The 24,598-nt window shown below is 34.3% G+C and overlaps 1 protein-coding gene across 1 annotated transcript in view; it reads right to left on the bottom strand.

The window, feature by feature from the left end:
• Positions 1-24,598, bottom strand: part of LOC150094373 (uncharacterized) — a 76,266-nt gene that overhangs the window by 50,329 nt on the left and 1,339 nt on the right. The window contains exons 2-3 of the mRNA XM_090412455.1: positions 9,143-9,211; positions 8,943-9,049 (exon numbers count right to left, since the gene is read on the bottom strand). Coding sequence (XP_090268581.1) covers positions 8,943-9,049; positions 9,143-9,211 — 176 coding nt within the window. The remainder of the gene's footprint in view (positions 1-8,942; positions 9,050-9,142; positions 9,212-24,598) is intronic.

The raw sequence follows: 24,598 nt of genomic DNA, 5'->3' as shown, positions 1-24,598 counted from the left end.
TGGGACCATAAGCATAAGTCTAATAGTCCAGTTCCCCCATTACTTAATATCTGCCAATCAAGAAGATTAGCCTCATATTTAGTGTTGAATACTATGGCTACTCCCTCTTTTCCCTGATTGTTATTGCTGGAATATAACATTTTGTATTTGTCACTTAGAAAGATCTCACCTGTTTTTGTATTCTTTGTTTCAGCCATGCATATTATGTCGATCTGATACTTGTCCAGATCTACATAATATGTATTTCCATTGATGATTCTTACACTGATAGTACCAATCTTGAGCTCTGCTGATGTTGAGCTGAGATGCATTCTGGGATTTATTTCAGTCACTGAATTTGCTCTGTTTGTCCTAGTTTCCTGACAAAAACAACAGAGGCATTGTTTAACCAGGTGACTATCTAACCAGAATGAAAATCTGTCATGTTGCACCATCATTTTACATTGTCGTTTAAGCCAATAAGAATAAAATTCGGTCGGCTAAATCCCAAACTGCCAGCCCATTCTCATTCATTTAGTATCTCGGTAGATACCTAACAGAGTGCAATACAAGAAGGTGAGGATTGGACATTAGGTCAGAAGCCCTGTCTTTGCATTCCTTAAAAGATTATGTGGAGGTTTCCTCCCAGTTATACATCTTTGACCCTTAAGTACTCCCATTGTTAATTTGTGTGCTTTGGAAATAATAATGATCCAAATGTGAAATGCAAGATATTTTGCAAAATATTATCATTTAAATCGCTTTGCTAGTTTTCTGACAATGAACTATAAAAACATCGATAACCTAGTGATTCTGAATAGAAAGATGAAGACAACTTTTCTGCAGGTAAAGAGTGATGCATTTATGATTATAAACCTTCAAACAGAATTTGCTAAAACAGTCAATGAAAAAAAAAAAAACGCAACAGAGGAATACCAGTAAAATATACTGTACAATGCTCATTATACAGAACTGAGTGAATCCTACTAAGTATAATTAAATACATAGCGTATGCTCAAAGGCAAATAGTGAAAAAGATGAGTGGGTTAGTACTAGAGTTCTAAGAATACCATTGTATGTTTTATTCAACAGGCATTCTCACTCTCTCTTTCTCACGAAATGAGTAAACTGAAATGACAAAAATATTCTGATAGAGATCCTATATAAGAAATTTCATTAAATTCTTCTCAGTCAGAATGGAATTATTAATTCCAGGTTGAATAATTTTTTCAACAAAAATGTACAAAGTGAATCAAAATTGACTTCTGTGTATCTTAAATCCCAATTTTCCATTCAATCCCAATGAAGTTCCAGTCAGTCAGAGAAGCTACTGCCAAATATATCATTTTGACATATTTTGCATATTTCTGCTCAAAATGGTTTAATTAAACAAAGAGTGGAATGGCTCAACAAACTTAACTGGATGTCACATATCATATTTGAGTAAAACCTGTTCAGCTAGGTCCCAAAATAATTTGGTTGCCAGTTTAATGTGGCAAAGTAGTGTTAGTGAATAGGGAGTTAAAGTTTAGAGGGTACACAGCAAAAGTAGCTCATTGGATTACTTGGTTACTGAAGAATACTTTGTCGAGCAGAGACAAGCAGGTTATTATTCCTCTTTATCGAGCCTTGATAAGACCCAATCTTGACGCTTGCACTCAAATCTAGTCACCTATGTTTTTTGGCAATGAGAAAGGGATGGAGAGGATCCAGAAGCAAGTGACCAAGATGGTAGCAGGTCTATGGCAAAAAATTTTACAAGAACAGGATGAAGATTTGTAAGTTACAGAAACTGGTTGAAGGCAGAAAAAGGATTATATGATTGAGACATACAAATTACTGGAAGGTTTTTAAAATATTAATACAGAGGAAATTTTTCAGAACAGGTCTGATGATGGAAAAACTAGGGGCTTCTTGGAAACAGAGCAAGAGTGTAATTAGCAAGGATGTCAGAATTAGATTTTTTGCTTGGAGAGTGGTGAGTGAGTGGAATAAGTTGACAGTCTGTTGTGGAAGTCATGACTGTGAATAAGTTCAAAGCAGTACTTGGCATGGTGTTTAAGTCCTCCCACGATGAGTCTAAGGAGTCCATGGAGTAGCCCATAACAATAATAATAAAAAGTAAGATTATGCACTTTGGGCAGAAGAGAATGCAGGCTGTACATTATTTATACCGATGAGATTGTAGTATACAGTCAACTGATAGGGTTAAGGAGTGGGGGGGGGTAGTGATATGGTCTCCGAAAGTTGAAAAGAGGTGAATATGAGAGGATGTATCATTCAAGTGGGCTAAAACTAAAAAAATCACTTTGATATTATGAATAACAAGAAGGGATATGGAATTATTATCCCTCTTCATAACACTTTGATATTGCCACAGTTATGAAAAATTTGGCTGTCTGGGTTTCAGATGTGGAAATGATTCAGAGGCAAGTGATTGAGATGATGAGTAGTCTATGATATGCTCACTGTGAGGATAAAGTGAAGGTAAATTTGTGGGTTATAAAGTGTGGTGGAGAGGCAGAAAAGAGGGAATATCGAGAGAAATGCAACTTACTGAAAGGAACTTCCAACATTTTCTCTAAATCCAGAGTAATTTAATAATAAGGTGGTACACCTTTTGGCAACTCGTATAAGTAAATATGACCTCTCCATTGCTTCTGCCTTAGTATCACCACTTCTGGGTCTGGCTCCCACTGACGAGACCTCAATAAAGGTCAAAACCGGTCTGGGTGGTGGCCCTTCCCTTAATGCATAGCATTATACATGTCTGCAAGGAGATGTGCTTTGCATTATGGAAAATACTGAGACAAGGAGTGATGAGGGCTTGGTCCACCTTTACTACAAGTTGCCTCAGTCCTGAAGATACTTCAGGCACAAACTTTGTTTGCTTATACTTGGATAAAGGATTAAACTAAATTTATTATTACTGTAGCATTGTAGTCTTTATAAGGTGCTGAGATTGCTTGTATGAGTTTTGAGGTTTATAGAGTATATGCTAAAGAAATTTTTTAATACATAATTGGTTGGGAGAGACCAAAGGGTCACTTTTGCAGTTGTTCTGAGAGTTGTAAATAAGTACTAAGTGTTATAATAACAACTTGCATATATAGAGAGCTGGACTCTTATACAAGGGTTATTCCAAAAGTTCTGCATACATACACATGCATCATCAGTGGGATGATGTAGTAATTTCCATCACACATCAATAGTAAGCAAGACTGAGTAGAAATGCTGTGCTCATTTTTCATGTTTGGTGTTCCATGAAAACAGGGTAAAACAACCCTCTCAAAACAATGCAAAAACAGTTATGATCAAGAATAACTATAAGAGATTCTAATATGTGTGATTAATTGTTTCTAGTCTTTTTTTTTGTGTGTATATAACTTTTGTTAGTATGCCTTTGACAATGTAAGTCTGATGATTTACAAAACTTCTAGGGCAATAAATATTTTGTTAAACTCGTTATTTATCTAAAAACATGTGATCTCAATACTGGAAACTTTCTACAGAACTGTCAGAAGACTATATTTGGTAATTCAAAGTGGTTTACGCTTCGTAATGAATTGTGACAAGGAAATACCTTATCTCCAATGCTGCTCATTGTAGTTATGAATAGTGTCCTAGATGCAATTCAGTGACCAGAGAAGAGAAACAGCTGGGTTTGCAGACGTTGTAATTTGGGCATATTCAGAAAAAGTATTACAGAAGAAGCTGGACAAATAGATTAGTGCAATACAGAACTATGGATTGCTTAGCAATTGCAAGAAGAGTGAGAGCATGGTTTTAAATCACAGAGAAAATGTACAAATTAACAATGTTAGACTCAATGGGTAGTTCCTGAAGAGTAATGAAAACTTCAAATATTTGGCACGTGCATCTTCTACTGATGAAAATTTAGATCAAGAGACAGAGAATTTCATTGGATCAAAGCTTTATAACAGTGTAAGTGGTCGACTTTGGGACAGTGATCAGCATCTCCCACTTCTGTGGGAGATGCTGATTAACAGAAATTACTTTTTTTGTCCATTTTGTCTTATAAAGTGGAGACATGGAGATTAACAAACTTTAAGAGACATAACTAGAATACACACAACGAAAATGAAAAGTACCGAGGACAATACAGACAAAAACAAGAGTGATATATGATTATTATGAAATTATACTTTCATGTAGTTTCTAATTGCATTACTAGCATGCTTATTCAATAAAGGAGTGCCCTGTAAAGTCAATCTTGTTGGGTGTAATCCTGTAATGGTAGGATGAAGACAAATTTTGGAATATTTGTGCTAATATGAATCAAGAAAGGTAAAGAATGACCTGTTATATTTTTATTAATAGTGAAACCTACCTCAAAATTATGTAGATTACAACTTTTTATCTTTGGATAATACTGTGATCTATTCTTCATTTTTCTATTTGTCATTAGCTAATCTAATGGCACAAGTTGTAGATTGGAAAACATAACAACAATAGTCAAATATAAGAATAATGAGCATATGATATTTAAAACCAAAAAGAAACACCCAATATAAAAGGAAAATTATTAAAATATACTTAAGGCTTAGAAAGGCATAACTAGTTGAAAAACATGACAGATTATGATGACTGGAAAACTCATTGTATAAAATAAACAATTTCTCCCCATTCCATTATGCACAAAAGTCTACTGCCCAATTTCCCATTTTGGAATCTATATCATCCTACTTTTGAAGTTTATCTTCATGTTTATTGTCAAATTATTGCACACTTTCTTATGTGGAAGAAATTTTAGTGTTCATGGTCCCAATTATGTCACCATGTTTGTCAAATTACCCATGGAAGTGAGAGGCTAAATAAAAGTTGCAAGTGGTCCAAATAGTTTTATAGAAAAGAATGCTTCACGTAACCAAATAGGGAGAGTATTAGAAATATAATTGGAGTAGAAGATATTGTGAAATACTGTTAATCATATAAATGGAGATGGGCTGGCCATATATAATAATAATAATAATACATTAAGAGATGAAAGATGAACAAAGTCAAGTGCTGAGTGCAAACCAAGAAAAAGAAAGGTTGCCAAAGAACAAGATGGAGAGATAATCTACAAAGGTTTGACATAAGATGATAGATAATAACTAAGAGCAAAAAACTAGAAATGATTGGGAGAGACCTATGCCCAGAAGCGAATGGGAAAAAGATGAAATAAGACATTTCTCAAATTCTTCTATGAATTCCACTTTTCCATTGATGATAATGCTTATCTATTAGTTAGCTGACTTTTCACTGTTTGTTTTGGTTCACTAATGAAAGCAGGATTATTCTTATATAACCAGGTGACACCACAGATGGCAAGATATCTGATTCTAATACCATCATAATGTATATGTGCTACAAAATACAAATTGGTCAGTTAAATCTGAAACTGCTAGTCCATTCCCATTTGTTCAGCATCCTATTAATGGGGATGCATCTTTCTGTGACACTGATCATAAGCCCCAGCTGGTTCTTCAGATTCCTTTATAGAACTATGCAGAGATCCCCAAATCATATAGGTTCAATCTTTAGGTGACTCTCTTCCACTACAGTATGTAAATATGACAAAATGTATATCAGATTAGCAATGTAGGTTGAAACTGTTTCACAAATTTCATATTTCAAGATCTATCAAATTTATGGAAAAGAGCTCTAATGAGTGGTATTACTTCAGCAGAACACTAACGAGTTATGGAATTTATGAACACAAGCCATTTTTGGTTTATACATCAACAGGCTTATAATTTCAGTTCACGTAATATGAACTTGTGGTCCCAATAAACTAAATCAACTAAAAAAATGTGTTTCTAAACAGTGCATTTCGATAAATTTTGTGAAATAATCCAATCAAAACCAAAATGGAATAAAACAAAAACTAAGCAGTTAACAACTGCAAAAGACCCGAGTTCGATTCTTGTCATGACAAGATGAGCCATTATCAGGTGAGTTGCCTGATCTCATACGGAGGTAGCATGGCTTTCTTGCCCAGCAAATTGGGTTTTTCATCTAGCATATGGACAAATCAGCCAGGAAAACATATGCAATTTACAGACAAAAAATACAAGTGGTGGTGGGCAGTAGTTGGTGGATTAAGTGGGGAAGATGGGAGATTGTAGAGTAAGTGCTTTCCCTCAATGAGTCCTGCAAGGCATCAGGTAACGATAATAACAACACAATCTCTATATATTAAATTTTATTACGACTCATCCAACAAAAGGCAAGCTATATACAATTTTGAAATGCTTCACTTTTTTTCTCTATTGCAAAACGATTTAATTAAAATAAAAATTGAGATTGTTCAAGGAAGTTTTTGAAGATTCAAAATACTGAATTTCAATGAAGACCATCTGTCCAGAGAGTCCATGAATAACTTGCATTATGGATATACAACTTAAAAATGCTTCCTTCTATGGAAAAGATAATTTTTTTATATTCTTAAGTATTATGTATGTGAAATGATTTCTAATAGAACATTTACTTATATTCCTGCAGAGGTGTCTGTCATTAAGAAGTTCAGTATAATTATTCCAGTTTTGTGAGCACATGTTTATTAAAGAAAACTTTTTAAAACTAAACAAGTACTAAAAACAACACCCAACAAGTTTCGGGGATAAACATCTTTAGGTGTAAAGAAAACTAAAAATTTCAAGCACAAACTACTAGAAATTATGAAAATTAGTTAATTTGTTCACAATACCAACAAATGAACTAATTTTCGTAATTTCTAGTAGTTTGTGCTTGAAACTTTTAGTTCTCTTTACCCCTGAAGATGTTTACCACCGAAACTTGTCGGGTGTTGTTTTTTTGTACTTGTTTAGTTTTAAAAACAGTTTTCTTTAATAAACATCTGTTCTATATAATTATTCCAAAACTGGAATAATTATATAGAACATTTACTTATTTCAATTTACTTTCTTCCCATTTCTAATTCTTATAAACATATTAAAATCCTACACACTGAAATGAAGGCTCCTCCCCACTCCCCACAGCAGTGTTGTATTCCTCAGTAAAACTACGCAATCTAAGTAAAATGAAAAATTTTGATTTTAAATTACTTAGTGCTTAAAAGTCAAAGCTATATAACTGAGAGGAGACCTCCACATAGCCTTTAAAGGAATGCAGAGAATTGACCAGGGATTCTGACCTATTGTCCAATCCTCACCTTCTCGTGCACCCTGTTAGGTATCTACCTGGAGTGTGAACGGACGAGGATGGGCTAGCAATTTCGGATTTAGCCGACCAAATGGTATTCTTATTGGTTTAAACCAAAATTTCAAACGATGGTACAACATGACAGAATTTCATGCCAGCTGGAGCATTGCCCGGTTAAACAAAGCTCCCGCTGTTTTCGCCAGGGAACCAGGGTAAACAGAAAAGTCAGCTACTGGAAAAAAATCCTAAAACCCACCCCAACTTAAAATCACTAGAGTTCAAGATTGGTACTATCAACATAAGAAGACTGAGGGACAGATTCCAGATGATTGGAGTAGAGCTCTCATAGCCCATATATAAAAAGAGAAATAAAACAATGTGAGAATTACAGAGGTATTTCATTACTGAGTGGTAAGATATATGCAAGTATACTTGAGAAATGGTTGAGAAAGATCGCAGAAGAGAATCTTGGTGAAGAACAAGCTGGATTCAGGACAAATAGAGGCTGTCAGGTTCAGATTTCCACCTTACGTCAGATAGTTGAGAAATCATTGGATTATAACAAAGATCTCTATTTAAGTTTTGTAGATCTGAAAAAGGCATATGACAAGGTGCCATGAGAGAAATTATTCAAATCGCTACAATTATATGGTGTTCATGGGGCATTATATCAAGCATACTTAATCGTTATTTGAGTTGTGAGTCGTTAGAATTGAAGGAAGTACATGAAGGAGGTTTAATGTTAAATCTGGTGTGAGACAAGGATGTACATTATCCCCTCTGTTATTCATTATCTATATGGATCACACTATGAAGGAAAGTGGTATTAAACTTGATATCAAAATTGAAGATGTTAATCTCAGCTCTTTGCTTTATGCAGATGATGTTATACTTCTAAATAAATCTGCTACAAGTCTGCAAGATTCCCTGACATTAAAAAGACAAAGACAATGAAAATAGGCATTGAAAATATCAACTGCATTGTGAAGAAAATCTATAGAACAGTAAAACATTTCAGCTACTTAGGCAAGATTTTTAATGAAGATGGTAAATTAAATATAGAAATAGACAACAGAATCAACAAAGCTGGTATGGTAGGAAATATGGAACAACAGAGAAATTAGCCAAAACACTAAATTAGCTGTATACAAGACAGTGTTTTTAAACCAATTTTAACTTATAGATCTGAGAGCTGGGTCAGAAGTAAAACACTTGACCAAAGATTAGAGACAGCAGATATGACAGTCCTGAGAAAGATTGGGGGGCATGAACAGATGGCATCAATGGCAGTATCATATCAAACACGAGGATATAAGGAAAGAACTTGACATTGTCAGCATCCAGGAATGCATTAGCAGAGCTAATCTCAGGTGGTATGGTCACTTAAACAGAAATGGGAGAGGAAAAATGAGCAAAACAAGTATTCTCTGCCAGGTTGGCAGGAAAAAGATCCAGAGGAAGACCAAGATATAGGTGGATTGATACAGTAAAATGTGTCTTAGAAGATAGAAATATAAGATCTGATAATATTAGAGTCTTGACAGGTAACAGACTGATTTGGAGGAAAATTGTAGATAAGAAGTTAGTAATGATGTAAATTTTTCATGTAATACTATCATATCCTGTACACCTCTTGAGGGAATATATAAGGAGTTTGATGATGATGATAATTACTTTTTTTTTATATATATTTTTTTAAATCACAAAAAAAAAAAAAGTTAGTCATCTTTATTTATTCTATACTTGTTTTAAAATATGTATATAAAAATACTTCAATATCTGCTTGTAATACATACTTTTCACACTCAAAGTGGCATCATCTTTTGTTAATCCATTTCCAGGAGATGAGCCAGGAGACGATGCAGTATAAGCTATTGATGCCAATCCCATTTTATTCATCCATCTAAGAGGAAGGGGGGAAAAAAGTTACTCTAGTTACCTAGCAACTAAGTAATTTCTAATCAAAATAGGAACGTTGAAGCTACAAATTCCTTACTTTGACATATCTTCTTGTGTATCAGTAGCAAAATAAAATGTTGTCCCAGTGTGATGCAATTTGAAGGCACTATGGATGATTAAAAAAAAATAAAAATCAACAAAAACATCATCAAAATATTTTCATTTAATATAAGACATGTCTGCTTTATTTCTCTAATGTTACCAAAGCAAGAATACAGGTAACCCTCATATAATGCGGATGTTAGGTTCCATAGAAATGCTGCATTATGCGAGACTTAGATGACAGAAAAAGTATTGTTAGCTTCCGAAATCGTTTTTTTTTTTTAATTATATAAACAATGACATACCCAACAAAAACAATATTTTTTATTTAATTCAGGTGATTCATGTAAGTTAAGAAAACATAAACTATGAGACAAATACGTAGTGTAAAATTATAAAAATTATGAATTGTACATAAATAAATTTCATTGCACATAATGCATAAATGTATTAGACATGATAAAATAAAGCATATTTTAAACATCAACACTGTCTTCAGAAATAACATTTCGTAGATATTCTTTAAGTGGCCGGAGGTCGTCACCATTTGAAATCTCTTGAACATCATTTGTATAATTCTCATTGCATATTTCGGCTGGTTTAGTCATCAACAAGTCAGTAATAAGACTTTGCTTTCCACTATGCTGCAATTTTTTATTAAGTTCATAATATGGCGCTAAACAAATATCCAATTTTCTCGTGAATTTTCCCGAGCGCTCCATTGAGAGATCATTATCCATAAAATAACTTCCTAACTTTCTTGTCAAGTCCAATCCTTCTGCTAGTTTCTTTTAACGGATTCATCACAATCAGAATCTTCAACAGAACTTTACCCATCATTTGGTTCAAGGCCATCTATTAATTGTACCAGTTCCTCCTCATTTAAATCTGTTTCTCCATCAATTAATAGCTCGGCATCCACTGGAGGTACGAAATTTTGTTCCAGAAGGGCTTCAGGCCATATTTTTTTTCCAGCAGGCATTCAGCATAGAGGGTTTGTCTTAATGGACAGAGAAATAATTTTCACACAATTCAATATTGAAAACTCTTTCTACGCTTGAGGCAGTGTCATGTTTGGATTAGATTCCATTTTTACCAAAATTAATTGGAATGTTCAACGAATATAATATGACTTAAATGTTAATATTATTCCTTGGTCGAGTGGTTGAATAAATGAAGTAGTATTAGGTGGCAAAAAAGTTATTTTAATATTCGGATGGCTTAAATTTGTTGGGTGGCCTGGTGTGTTATCTAAAATAAGTAGAATTTTGAAGTCCATATTCTTTATCTTTGTGTAAATTTCTACATCGGGGACAAAAACTTGAAAAAACAATTTTCAAACATGCTAGCTGTAACCCATGCCTTTTTGTTGGCCCGCCAATAAACAGGTAGGGTGGATTTGTCGAGCCCTTTCATCGCACGAGGATTTGCGGATCGGTTAATAAACATTGGTTTTGTCATGTAATCATGATGCATTACTACAAAACAGTAGTGTAATTCTATCTTTGGAAACTTTGAATCCAGGAGCTGATCTTTCATTTTTCGAAATATAGGTGCAATTTGGCATTTTTTTTCAACATAATCCAGATTCATCCGCACTGAACACCTGGTATGCACTATAACCACCTTCTTTAATGATTTTTAAAAATTCTGCTGGGTATTTGCGGGTAGCTTCAACGTCTTCTTATGCTCATTCTCCCTGGATTTTAAGATTATACAAAGAAAATTGCTTTGTAAAGTTTTTGAACCAATCCTTACTGGCACAAAATCCATGCTGAGAGATTTCCTCTCAAGATTCTTGATCGAGTTCTTTTAAATGTTTATAAACTTTGAGAGCTTTTTACTTAATAAGGTGTCCATCCAAAGGAATCTTCTTTTGAGTGCAATCTTCAATCCAAATCATTAGACATTTCTCCATTTTTTCTATTAGAATATCGTGAACACGAGCAACACACTTTGCACTTACTGTTGACCCAGCAGTAATACTTTCTCGGATTTTATGTTCATTTTGTTTGATTGTTCGAATTGTTGATTTATTTAAATTCAGAGTCCTTGCAACAACTCCTGGTTTTTCTTCAATTTTCAGCCGATCTAAGATTTTAATTTTTTCTTCGAGAGAAATGAATTTCCTCTTCAATGTTGGTTTTTTCCCTTTCATTGCAGTTTTAATGGCCATTTCAATAAAAATAAACTTTTACATAAAAAAAGCATTACATATGTATGTAACTCAACAGAAAATAAACTGCTCAGCTTGAGAATAACACACTTATGATTTTTAATACGTTTTCTGGCAGAAAACGAAGACAATTTTCAACAATAAACACTTTATACAGTAAACCCTAGATGGCGAACCTATGGCACTCGAGCCAGAGGTGGCAAGTCTGAGAATTTTGCTGGCGCATCAACGATTTACAGGTGATATCCTTTTATATGCTTATAAATTATGCAACTTTTTTTTTAATTAGTACAATACGTACAAGCTGAATTTTGTTTTACACAAGAGAGCAGCTATAAAGATTGGTGCGGTATTAACAAAAGATCACGTGACCCAAAGACAAAGGCAACCGACAAGTGTTGAATTGAAATGCTAATTCTCTTCAATCGAATTCCATAACATCTGAAACTGTCATAAAAACATTCATTATTAGTTTTAACACATTCACAACAGGGTGTCATTCATCGTTCTGATGGAACTTCTCATTACTGACTGGCTCAACTCACACAAACGTTTCAACCCTTGGTTGAATTTTATGGCTTCTTGTTTGCGTTTGAGGTGGCAGGCAAACTCACACATTCATTATATGGCATGTTTCAATTCTTAGTAGAATTTTATTTTAAGTTAGCCTTTGTGATCTGTCATAATGACATCAAGGAATTTTAAATGCAATAAAACAAACACTTATTTCATGATTGAAAAATTGGACAATAGTTTTTAGTCAGATACTGTGTTTCAGTGCAACATATGATTTTGATTAAATCTATAGAGCATAGTTTCTGTGGGAGGGGGGGACATGTGATTTATTAGTTAGTGCCGTTTTTATTCCATCTATCTCTAATTGCACTATTTGTTGAGAATGATACAGACTGCAAAAGCCTCTGTACAGTACTTATTCAGTGATACAATAAAACTAAATTCGATACTGAATGATATAATCACGTAATCACAAGAAAGATATTTATTTAACCAAATATTTCGGTCTGGAAATAGCAGACCATCGTCGGTGGTATTACAAGAACAGTTTAAAAAATATACAAGCTAGAATACTAACAATAGATCGTTGAAATTAGAACATGCTGCGTGATGTTATATCACTAAGTATGAAACGAAATATTTTGAAGTAGAAACATGATTGAATTTGCTATTAAAAAAAAAAAAAAAAAAAAAAAAAAAAAAAAAAAAAAAAAAAAAAATTAATGAGTAATCTTGATTAGGCTTTCCCAGATTTTTGATATAGATATGCAGTCATTACGATTCAGGTTGGGATGATGGAGCAAGGCCTCCACGCTTTCCTTGAACAAACGTTCGAACCTATAACGGGATCTATGTAAGAGGCGCGTTTTGGACCAAAGGATGCTGTGGTCAGTTTCAATCCCGTGTTGAGCCAAACCAGACTTTTCAGGTTTATTGTGAAGAATTGGATGATTGATGTTCTTGGATTCTTTTTTCAAGAGAACGTCCAGTCTGTCCAAAGTAAGAGAGATCACAGTTGCAAGGAATTTGATAAACTCCAGGAAGAGATAAAGTTGAGCGTTTGTCTTTAGGAGAAGGAAAATGAGAAGACAATTTGTTAATAGGAGAATACGTAGCTGTTAAATCATATTTCTTCAAAATTCTTGCGATAGGTTCTGAAATACCGGAGATATAAGGAATAGGTACTCGACGTATTGAATCTTTGTTGTTTTGTGGAGGATTATAAGATGTAAGAAGACGTTGAATACTTTTTTCAGAAAAGCCATTGAGTTTCATGTGTTGCTGGATAGTAGAAAGTTCTTTCTGTAGATAATCAAAAGTAGAACAATTAGTTTTGGCTCTTTAAGGAATAGGTACTCTTCGTCGAGTACCTATTCCTTATATCTCCGGTATTTCAGAACCTATCGCAAGAATTTTGAAGAAATATGATTTAACAGCTACGTATTCTCCTATTAACAAATTGTCTTCTCATTTTCCTTCTCCTAAAGACAAACGCTCAACTTTATCTCTTCCTGGAGTTTATCAAATTCCTTGCAACTGTGATCTCTCTTACTTTGGACAGACTGGACGTTCTCTTAAAAAAAGAATCCAAGAACATCAATCATCCATTCTTCACAATAAACCTGAAAAGTCTGGTTTGGCTCAACACGGGATTGAAACTGACCACAGCATCCTTTGGTCCAAAACGCGCCTCTTACATAGATCCCGTTATAGGTTCGAACGTTTGTTCAAGGAAAGCGTGGAGGCCTTGCTCCATCATCCCAACCTGAATCGTAATGACTGCATATCTATATCAAAAATCTGGGAAAGCCTAATCAAGATTACTCATTAATTTTTTTTTTTTTTTTTTTTTTTTAATAGCAAATTCAATCATGTTTCTACTTCAAAATATTTCGTTTCATACTTAGTGATATAACATCACGCGGCATGTTCTAATTTCAACGATCTATTGTTAGTATTCTAGCTTGTATATTTTTTAAACTGTTCTTGTAATACCACCGACGATGGTCTACTATTTCCAGACCGAAATATTTGGTTAAATAAATATCTTTCTTGTGATTACGTGATTATATCATTCAGTCTTATGTCGCAAGTATCCTTAAAACAACAAATTCGATACTTATAACTACTTGCGCGATACGGGCAGACACAAATTTAACGAAGATAAAATATGATTTTTAAGTCCCACGGTGAAAAATATATGAAAAATAAATAAGTAAAGGGTTACCAGAAATTGTAGACCGCATTATATCGAAAGCGCGTTGAACAAGGGATACTACAATTTGTAGACCGCGTTATATCAAAACCGTGTTGTATAAGTGTCTTGTTATACCAGGGCTACCTGTACTTATCTGCCTGGCATTTTTTAAATGTATTTGGGAAATTATATGTAAAAAATATTAGAGTGGAACTAGCCTAAAAAAGTGGTTTTCTGTTTATTTTTGTGAGACATATAATTTTAAAACAATAACTTAGTTATAAGTAACAGTTTTGGACATAAAAACTTGAACCAATTCTTGATTTTCTTTCATTATCAGGTGTCAACAACAACAATCAGGGTAAACAAAATCTGAATTTAACATGCCATTACTGTCCTACAGTAAATTGTACTGTCTAGTAATATTCATTTTAACAACTTATATTAATTACCATATTTGCCGGCATATAAGAGGCACTTTTTTCCTTTGAAAATAGGTCTGAAAAGGAGGGTGTGTCTTATATACCGATACTCAGTTTTTTTATTACTTTCATTTCTTGAAATTTTCTCTATTCCGAATTACGCGATTTCTTTTTTGTTTCCTTGCAGTGTGTGAGAGCATTCCAGTTACGTAGAGTTCAGTGGATGCACATGTGCTGTCATCAACGATCACAGCTGTTAAATCACAGATCTGCCGTTAAATGTTCTCTAAATTTCTTGGCAAATTATGGCTGAAAAACGTCGGCATTGCTACAATATTGTAGCGTATGCTAAAGAACATGGAAATAGGGCTGCAGAGACATTTCGAGCCATCCCCAACTGATAAAATGATAAGAATGGCGGAATCAGGAAGAGGATCTAAAAAAAGCAATTCACAGTAAATATAACCTACGAAGTGGAACTGCAAAATGGCCAGAACTTGAGGCAGAACTGAATACTTGGATTTTAGACCACAGAAAAGTGGGATTTTCAGTCCCACTTTACTGTGGCCTGCCCTGCTGGTATGAGATCAGTTTTGTTCTTACAGAACAGAAGATGTTAAAAATAAACTCAAGCAACTGAAAACTCAGCTGTAATTCCAGGAGGTCTAACTAGTCAGCTTCAACCTTTAGATGTCTGTATTAATAAATCATTTAATGGATTTATGAAGGAGAAGTGGATGCAGTCTTCAGATTTTGAGGTTATGCCATCAGGAAGAAGGAAGAGGCCTAGCATTTTGCAAGTTCGTGAGTGGGTCAAAGCTTCATGGGATGCTGTGAAAACTGAGACAGTGGTTAAATCATTGAAGAAGTGTGGCATTAGTAATGCACTGGATGGTACAGAGGACAATTTGTTGTATGAGATCTCAGATTCTGATTTAGAAGAGGTTTCAAGTGTCTCTTCATTTAGTCCAGAAATTCATCTCCAGAGCTAAATAAAGAGACACTTGAAACCTCTTCTAAATCAGAATCTGAAAGTAGACCTCCTTATTACTTTATATTTGAAATGATGTAAATTCATTATAATATTCAGTGCTAAAGTTTTTTTCCTAAAAAATGTGTACACAAAAGGGGTACGTCTTATACGCTGGCAAATACGGTAATTAAAAAACAATATATATATATATTCATGCTTTTTATATACTGACTGAGATCCGAGAATTAGAATAAATAATGAAATTTATTAAAATACGCAACACGTTTCATTGGGGTGGCCGACTTCTTCAGGTGCGATAGAACATACAAAGCCAATAAAAAAAACACTGTAAAGAACATTGGGTCACTATAAAACCATAAATTATAAAATCGACTATAAACTACAGTTATTTATTGGCTTTGTATGTTCTATCACGCCTGAAGAAGTCGGCCATCCCGATGAAACATGTTGTGTATTTTAATAAATTTCATTATTTATTCTAATTCTCGGATCTCAGTCAGTATATAAAAAGCATGAACATATCCCAATTCCAAGTCAACACTACAAGTCATATATATATATAACAAAAACATCTACATGCACATATTACATAAGATCAGTGGATAAAGTACTTTCTTGTTTTATTTTTGTGAGGCTGAAATAACAGTGCCAAAAGAAGATTTAAAGTAGTAGTAGAGGCTTTAATACAAAAGTGTTTAAAAGCATAAATAGCAGCAAAAACAGAATTATTCTGCCAAGACTGTGAATATATAATTCTTTGTGCGACCTCTGATTTAAAATAAAGTAGCACAAATTAAGTTCACAAATAATGGACTTAATTGACCACAAGGACTTCTTCAAGTTACAGGCTTATTATTATACTATTATTACAATAATATTTGTTCCTCTGAATCAAAACTGGAATACTTTTAATTACCAATCTACCCAAAAGTCACTACATATTCAGACTTCTTGCATTCTAAATTCAACATTAATCTATAAATAAGGATTAATTACAATTTTAGGTCTATACATCAAATGTAATAATTCTAGTTTTTTTTTTTTTTTTTTTGGTAACTAATTAGCAAACTTAACGATTGATGATCAAGTATCATCAATCACTAATATATCTTGATCTAACTGGAATTTAATATCAATATTGCTATTTTCATCAGATTTACTTTTATGTCAATTTCACCTAAGAAAATAAATTAAAGATGCCAAGAAATTACATTCTTGGTTTAATCCTCTATCCAAGTGTAAGCAAACAAAATTTTTCCTGAAGTAACTTCAGGACTGGATATATATATATATAACTTAAGACATATATATATATATATATATATATATATATATATATATATTATATAGACATATATAATGCTATGCATTATGAGAAGGGTAGCTACCCAGACAGGTTTCAATCTTTATTGAGGTCTCATCAGTGGGAGCCAGATCCAGAAGTGATACCAAGGTTGAAATAATGCAGAAGTCATTAGCTTCTATATATGAGTTGCCCAGTCCTGAAGTTACTTCAGGTGCAAACTATTTTTTTACTTACACTTAGATAAGGAATTAAACCAATATAATTTCTTGGCATTTTTAATTTATAGTATAACCAAGTGGAAAAACTTCCAACATCCACCTAAGAAAGACCATCAACCTATTGCACACTAAGTACTGTGGGTGGCCTAAGGATTTAAATATCTAAAAACCCTGCTCTGGAGACCTAACATAAAAATCTTAAAAACCACTTCAATCCTCCAATAAATAGAGTGGTGGTCTCACACTTGCCAATGAAAATAATCTATCACCTTTAAGATTTTCTGAAATATCCATGCTGTAGTGAGATTCAAACCCATGACTTGTATACCAGAGAGAAGAGATTTCAGCTACTGACTATGTTAAACTGTACATAGACTGAATCAATTATGTTATTTGAACCTTGTCCCCCCCTACCCCCACCCCAGTGGCGACCCAGCTTCTGACTGTAATCCATGTACTCACTCATACAGCTGGTTTGCCTGTTCTGGGGGACAAAAAATCCGAGTTTCCAGGTAAAAAAAACCTCTACCTCTGTATAAGACTGGATAACTTATATAAATATCCAAGTTAAATAATAATTAGATAATGTTATTTCTAAGTAAGTTTACAATATTTATATATAATTTTATTTTAGTTGATTAGAATGCCTCAGATTCATAGCTGGTTGGTACTTTACTTTTAAAATCAGCATGTTATGAAATCAAAGAATGAATTTCACTATAAAGTGTATAACATATCACTGTAAACATAAATATCGACACAAAATTAATAATGGAAAAAACTCATGTACAAAGATTATTTAATGGTATAATTTTCGCCTGTGTGTCACAGGCATCTTCAGTACATATTAAGCTCAAATTAAACAATAACTGACAATTCCAAAAAGCACCACCTAAGTAGCTGGTGTAAGATAACTAAAAAGGTAAATAAATTTTCTAAAAAAAAAAAAAAAAAAAAAGTTACGAAAGATTAGCTGATTTGTAAAGTACCATCTCCCATAAAGAGGACAGACGTAAGCCGCCGGATCTGTTTAAGTTAGGAGAATGAAGCAGAGTTTCACATGTTTCTTTATAATGGCGTTCCATGAGGAACCGACTTTTGTGAAGAACTCTTGTCTTTCTCCAATGAACTCTATGTCTAGTAAAGATGGCATGTTCTGCAAGTCCAGACTTTTCAGGTCCAAAGTATTCAATATAAGATTGGTGTTCTTCTAGTCGAATAGAGGCAGATCTTCCCGTTTGTCCGAAATAAGATAATCCACAAGAGCACGGAATCTGGTAGACACCTGGATGATTAAGATGTGGAAGCTTGTCCTTAGGAGAAGTGAGAAAGGTGGAGATTTTTCTAAATGGTCGAAAGGCAACAAAAATATTCAGTGGTTTTAAAAGTTTTGCTATATGTTCACTGATGCCTTGCACTTAAGGGATAGGAATGCGCGTTATTTCTTCTGTGTTTGAAGAGGAAGACATATTAAAACTACTCAAAGTTCTTTTAATGAAGCAATTCTTATAACCATTAGATAGAAAGGAAGAAGTTATATATTGTAGTTCTTTTTGTAAAAGATCGTCTGAAGAACAAAAGGAGTGGGCCCGATGAACCAGTGTTTTAATAGTTCCTACCTTTTGACTGGGATGGTGATGAGATTCCGCATGGATATAATGGCCTGTGTGAGTCTTCTTTCTATAAACTGAGAAATGTAGGTTACCATCTGGTTGGAGAAGAATTAGAAGATCTAAAAAGGCTAACTGCTTATTTGATTCTATATCTAGGGTAAACTTGATCCTAGGATGACGTGCGTTTAACTTAGTGAGAAATTGTTGAAATTCATCCGAAGAGCCATTCCATACAGCAAAAATGTCATCGACATATCTGAACCAATGAGTAGGTCTGGGAAAAATGTTGTCAAAGATATGTTGTTCAAAATGTTCCATAAAGAAATTGGAGATAGCAGGAGAAAGAGGATTGTCCATTGCCGTTCCTTCAATTTGTTGATACAACTTATTTTTAAAGGAAAAATAACCAGAATGTATTACAAAATCAAATACGTTTACAATGTCTGAAGGAAATTCCTGTTGTAGTAATTCAATGCTTTCAGAAAGAGGCACATTTGTAAATAAAGAAACAACATCTAAACTGACTATGATATCAGAAATGTCCAAATGAAAATCTGAAATTTTATTTTTGAAATCCAAAGTATTTTTTATATAAGTATCAGTTCTTCTAGTTGAAGAGGAGAGTAAATTTGATAAAAATTTTGAGATTTTGTAAGTGGGACAACCTATACAATCTACGACTGGTCTTAACGGAATGCCTGGTTTATGAACTTTTGGAAGACCATACAATCTAGGTGGACGACCGAAGAAGGTTTGAAGTTTTTTCTTTTGATCTTCATTCCATGTAGATACATTATCTATAAGAGAATTAAGTCTCTTCAATTGAGTCCGGGTAGGATCCGAAGTAAGAGGCCTATAAGTTGAATAGTCGCGAAGTAAAAGAGACATTTTTCTCTCGTATTCCTTCCTATCTTGAATCACCACAACCTTCCCCTTATCAGCTTTCGTAATAATTAAATTATTGTTATTCTTCAGTGATTTCAATGTACTCAGAGTAAGAAAGATTAGGATGAGGAGGCTTGGCATTAGAAAGAATTTTTGCACATTCAAAACGTAATCTGTTGGCTGTTTTTTGGGATAAGGATCGAATACCCCTGTCTATGTTATGAAAAAAATCCACAAGTGGCACCTTATTCGGCATAGCGGCGAAATCATGTCCTTTTGATAAAACAAAACGTTCACAGCCTGTTAGTGGACGTCCGGAAACATTTAAAACGACTTTATCTATATCAATAGTATTAATACTGGATCTAGGTAGGCTGACCAGTGATTCAAATTTGTTCTTCAGACGATCTTTTACAAAAAGAACTACAATATATAACTTCTTCCTTTCTATCTAATGGTTATAAGAATTGCTTCATTAAAAGAACTTTGAGTAGTTTTAATGTCTTCCTCTTCAAACACAGAAGAAATAACACGCATTCCTATCCCTTAAGTGCAAGGCATCAGTGAACGTATAGCAAAACTTTTAAAACCACTGAATATTTTTGTTGCCTTTCGACCATTTAGAAAAATCTCCACCTTTCTCACTTCTCCTAAGGACAAGCGTCCAAATCTTAATCATCCAGGTGTCTACCAGATTCCGTGCTCTTGTGGATTATCTTATTTCGGACAAACGGGAAGATCTGCCTCTATTCGGCTAGAAGAACACCAATCTTATATTGAATACTTTAAACCTGAAAAGTCTGGACTTGCAGAATATGCCATCTTCACTAGACATAGAGTTCATTGGAGAAAGACAAGAGTTCTTCACAAAAGTCGGTTCCTCATGGAATGCCATTATAAAGAAACATGTGAAATTCTGCTTCATTCTCCTAACTTAAACAAATCTGACGGCTTATGTCTGTCCTCTTTATGGGAGATAGTACTTTACAAATCAGCTAATCTTTCCTAACTTTTTTTTTTTTTTTAGGAAATTTATTTACCTTTTTTAGTTATCTTACACCAGCTACTTAGGTGGTGCTTTTTGGAATTGTCAGTTATTGTTTAATTTGAGCTTATTATGTACTGAAAATGCCTGTGACACACAGGCGAAAATTATACTATTAAATAATCTTTGTATGCGAGTTTTTTCCGTTATTAATTTTGTATCGATATGTCTACTTACGGTATACCTCTTTCAAAACTCATATAAATATATGCAATAGATTCAATTCTGTATATAATGTAATTCTCTTAGTCTAAGGAGATCTGCCATTCATGCAATGTGGGGATGCAATCAAACATGTCTGGCCGCCCCTGTGATAAATGGGTGTGTATACAGAAATCATTATGCAATGCTGAATGCAATTTCACAGGTTTCTGATTTGAATGGGTTGGTAATGACATTCATCATCATATCCCCTCATCCATTCACCTTAGGACAGGTCGAGTTACCCTCCCCCCTACCAAGGGGGCTTGCAGCTAATTAATGCAGCTGAGTCGCCACTCCTTGCTGCATCCACAAGGGCAGTATTTCTGACTGTAGTGTGTGTTGAGAGGACTGGTTTGCCTGTTCTGTGGACCAAAAAACCCTGCCTCCGTATAAGACCGGCTAACTCACCTTTATTCGAAAGAGACCAGATAAAGGTTCCTCATGTCACTGAAAGGAATCGAACCTAGGTCTTTCTCACCAAAGGGCTTCATCTATACTGACTGAGCTATGGAGGCTCAGTAATGACATTATACAAGGCTATGGGTTCAAGGCAGATGTTGAAATGCAAGTACACGAATACCAGAAGTATCTTGAAGAGGCGTTTTTGGCATTGGTAAACTCAACTTGGACAAAAATTATAGGCATCAGTAAGACGTGGTTGACTGAACATGATATAGTTACAAGGACGGAATGTAAAGGGTATTATATTTTCAAAGAAGACAGAGGAAACAGGAAAGGAGGCGGGTTATTGCTGATGATAACTAAACAATTGAAACGAACAAAATTAGAAGTTAAAAAGAGGATTTTAGGTCTTGGAGGGATGGTTCATTTGAAACTGTCTGGTGTGAGATAGAGGTGAATAAGACAAAATATACTGTTGGATGCTGCTGTAGACCAGGGTAACCACAGAAAGATATAGATGCAATATGTTGGCATATTAGCATAATGAGTGCAGACTAAAAAATTATTATTGGAGGCTTTGACTATGGGGAACATAAATTGGAGGGAGGAAAGATGACATGGCAAGATGGAAGTGAATTTATACAGTTGCTAAGGGATAATTACCTGAAACAACATGTTTATAGAGCAGATCAGGCGTTTGAGTGTTGGATCTGGTAACATCAGAAGATATATTCATAACCAAGCAGACACTCTCTGCCTCCAATTTAGGAAGACTGGCCATGCAGTCTTGTTCTGGGAAGTTTCCAATATGTGGAATTTTCTGTCAAGAAAGGATATGTTGAACTATAAGAGTCATCTTGGAGCAGTGCCATGACTTGAAAAGCCACAAGGAAAGAATGCCACTTGTGCATGGGAAGTGGTCAAAGATTGCTTGAGAGAAGCAGAATCAGACTGCATACCTAAGATTCAGGAAATGAGTAGAGATATAAAGCAAAAAAGAGCTGCAAAAAAAAGAAAACACTGTAGAGGGAATATAATGAAAAAGCTGATCAGCATACTCATGAGCAGTACAAAGTAAAACAAAAAGGGTAACTAGTATGATAAGAAAAGCCAAATCAAATTATGAAAGAAAATTATCTAAGCAGGCCACAGTAAATCCAAAGAGCTTTTCTGTTATGTAGTAAATAACTATGATAGGATGACTTTAAACAATGCTCATGGTAGGAAAGTGACAGACACGAAAGAAATAGTTAAGTTACTGAGTAATCATTTTGCAAATGCAAAGATTTTGAAGTTGCTGATGCATATTCAAATTTAGGTAGATGAACAGGTTTTCATCATAATGAAAAATAGCAATGTGAACACAGCAATGGGTGGATAGCATGTCAGCACGTGAACATGAAAGAGAAATGGTATTGCTTCTGATGAAGTTGTTCAAGGTAAGTCTCAGCTCTGGAAGAGCTCCAGGGGAGTGGAAAAAGGGTAAGACAGTTGCACTGCATAAAATTAGCTCAAAAACAGAGGTAGCAAACTACAGACCAATTAGTATGTCTGGAGTGGTTGTTAAAGAGTATTGGAAATTTTGGTTAAAGGTGAAATTCAACAGCATGTGGATAGGGATATGATACTCTATAGTGGGCAGCATGGCTTCATAAAGGTTAGGTCTTGTCTTAGAAATTTATTCACATTTTATAATAAAGTGACAGAGGAATTGGATAAAGGAAATGGCTACATCATAATACTATTGGAAAGATGGAGCAAATGGGGTTGGATATGAAGCTAGTAATGGACAGGGGTTGGCTAAAAGATGGACACCAGAGAGTAGTATATGGTGGAATAGAATCTAGCAGAATAACGGTGACTAACAGAATACCTCAGGGTTCTGTACTAAGGCCACTACTCTTTAATTTGTATATCAATGATATACAGAAAGATTTAAGATTTAAGGAGGGATGGATATTCAGTTGTTTGCTGATGATGCAAAACTGGGAAGAGCACTAGATGATAAAGATTGATAAAGTAAAAGGATAAATTATTAATTTAACGTTGCAAAATGTAAGGTTATGCACTTCAGGAAATTCATGAGGCTAGGGACTTGGGGATAATGGTTGACAGAGAGATGAAGTTCAGAGGGCATATTGCAAAAGTTGGTAAAATAGCTCAATGGATTACTTGGATGTTGAAAAACATGCCAACAAGTAAAGATAGGGAAATTACTATCCTTCTTTATAAGGCTATGATTCAGCTGCATCTTGACTATTATGCACAGATTTGGTCACCTTGGGTTTCTTGGGGACTAGGAGGCAGTAGAGAAGATTCAGAGATGAGTGACTAAGCTGGTGATAGGTCTGTGGAATGCTCCCTATGAGGATAGGTTGGAAGATTGTGAGTTGCAAAGTTAAGTTGACAGGTGGAAAAAGAGAGGACATTATACAAACTTCTAAGATTAATATTAAAGGGGTTTTATACAAATGATGCAAACAAAATTTTTCAGTATATGACAAATAGAGGAACTAGGGTTCATCCATGGAAGTTGTGTAAGAATGTGGTTAGTAGGGGGGGGGTGGACTGGATTTTTTGCATATAGAGTGCTGAATGAGTGGAATGGATGCTAAATTATTTGTGAGTTTCCTGACAATGAATGAACTTAAGGAGAGGTATGATTGGTTTTGTGTATGCATAATAGTTTGGGTCTCCCACAAAGTCTCTGGACTCCATGGAGATACCATATTATAATAATAATTCATGTTCTCTATAGAATTACAATTAGTAAATTCTAATACTCTATATGTCTAATTCTTCAATTCTGATTAAACAGAAAAGGTAACCCCATATGGCCATTCTACACATACATCATATAGTCTCAAAGAAAAGGTTATCTTTCACGGTAAAATTCAATTGCAAGAAATAACATCAAATATTATACAAAACAAATTGAGCATAGCATTCAGCTGAAAGTTCTATAGTTTTACTTGACTATATGTGAAATTCTTGTCTTTATCTTTTTTTTTTTGTTTTATTTACTTCTTTGTTTTGTACTCATTCATTTTGTCTTATCTCTCAAATTCCTTTAGAATACAGAAAAAGTTCATGTTGGAGGTTTAATGGAATATTGAACAGCACTAGGAAAGAATTAAAAACTAATTTTAATGCTTCCAATATTTCGCCTCAGTCACCGAGACATCTTCAGGGAGTACAAAAAAATTCATGTAACATGCACACAAAGACAACACAATACTTATTCTCGTAGATGCTGCTTACATCAACATACCTTCAGCCCAACGGCCAAGAACACCTACTTAGCCCACTAGAGGACACCATCAGGACTTTTAGGAGAATAATAGCTTCATCTTCTTCATTCTCAGTTACTGTATTGCCTACGTGCATGTGCCTTTTTTTGTAAGTTCCTTTTGAAGATGGCAACGTGACGTTGCCGAAATATCGGAAATATTTATTAAAGTATAATTTAATTT

This window comes from Typopeltis vanoorti, chromosome 22, assembly GCF_054136105.1.
Source record: "Typopeltis vanoorti isolate ZY-2024b chromosome 22, IOZ_Tvanoo_1.0, whole genome shotgun sequence".
Classification (NCBI taxonomy): Eukaryota; Metazoa; Arthropoda; class Arachnida; order Uropygi; family Thelyphonidae; genus Typopeltis; species Typopeltis vanoorti.
The sequence above is the reverse complement of the archived record's forward strand: the minus strand, read 5'-3'. Positions and strand labels throughout refer to the sequence as shown.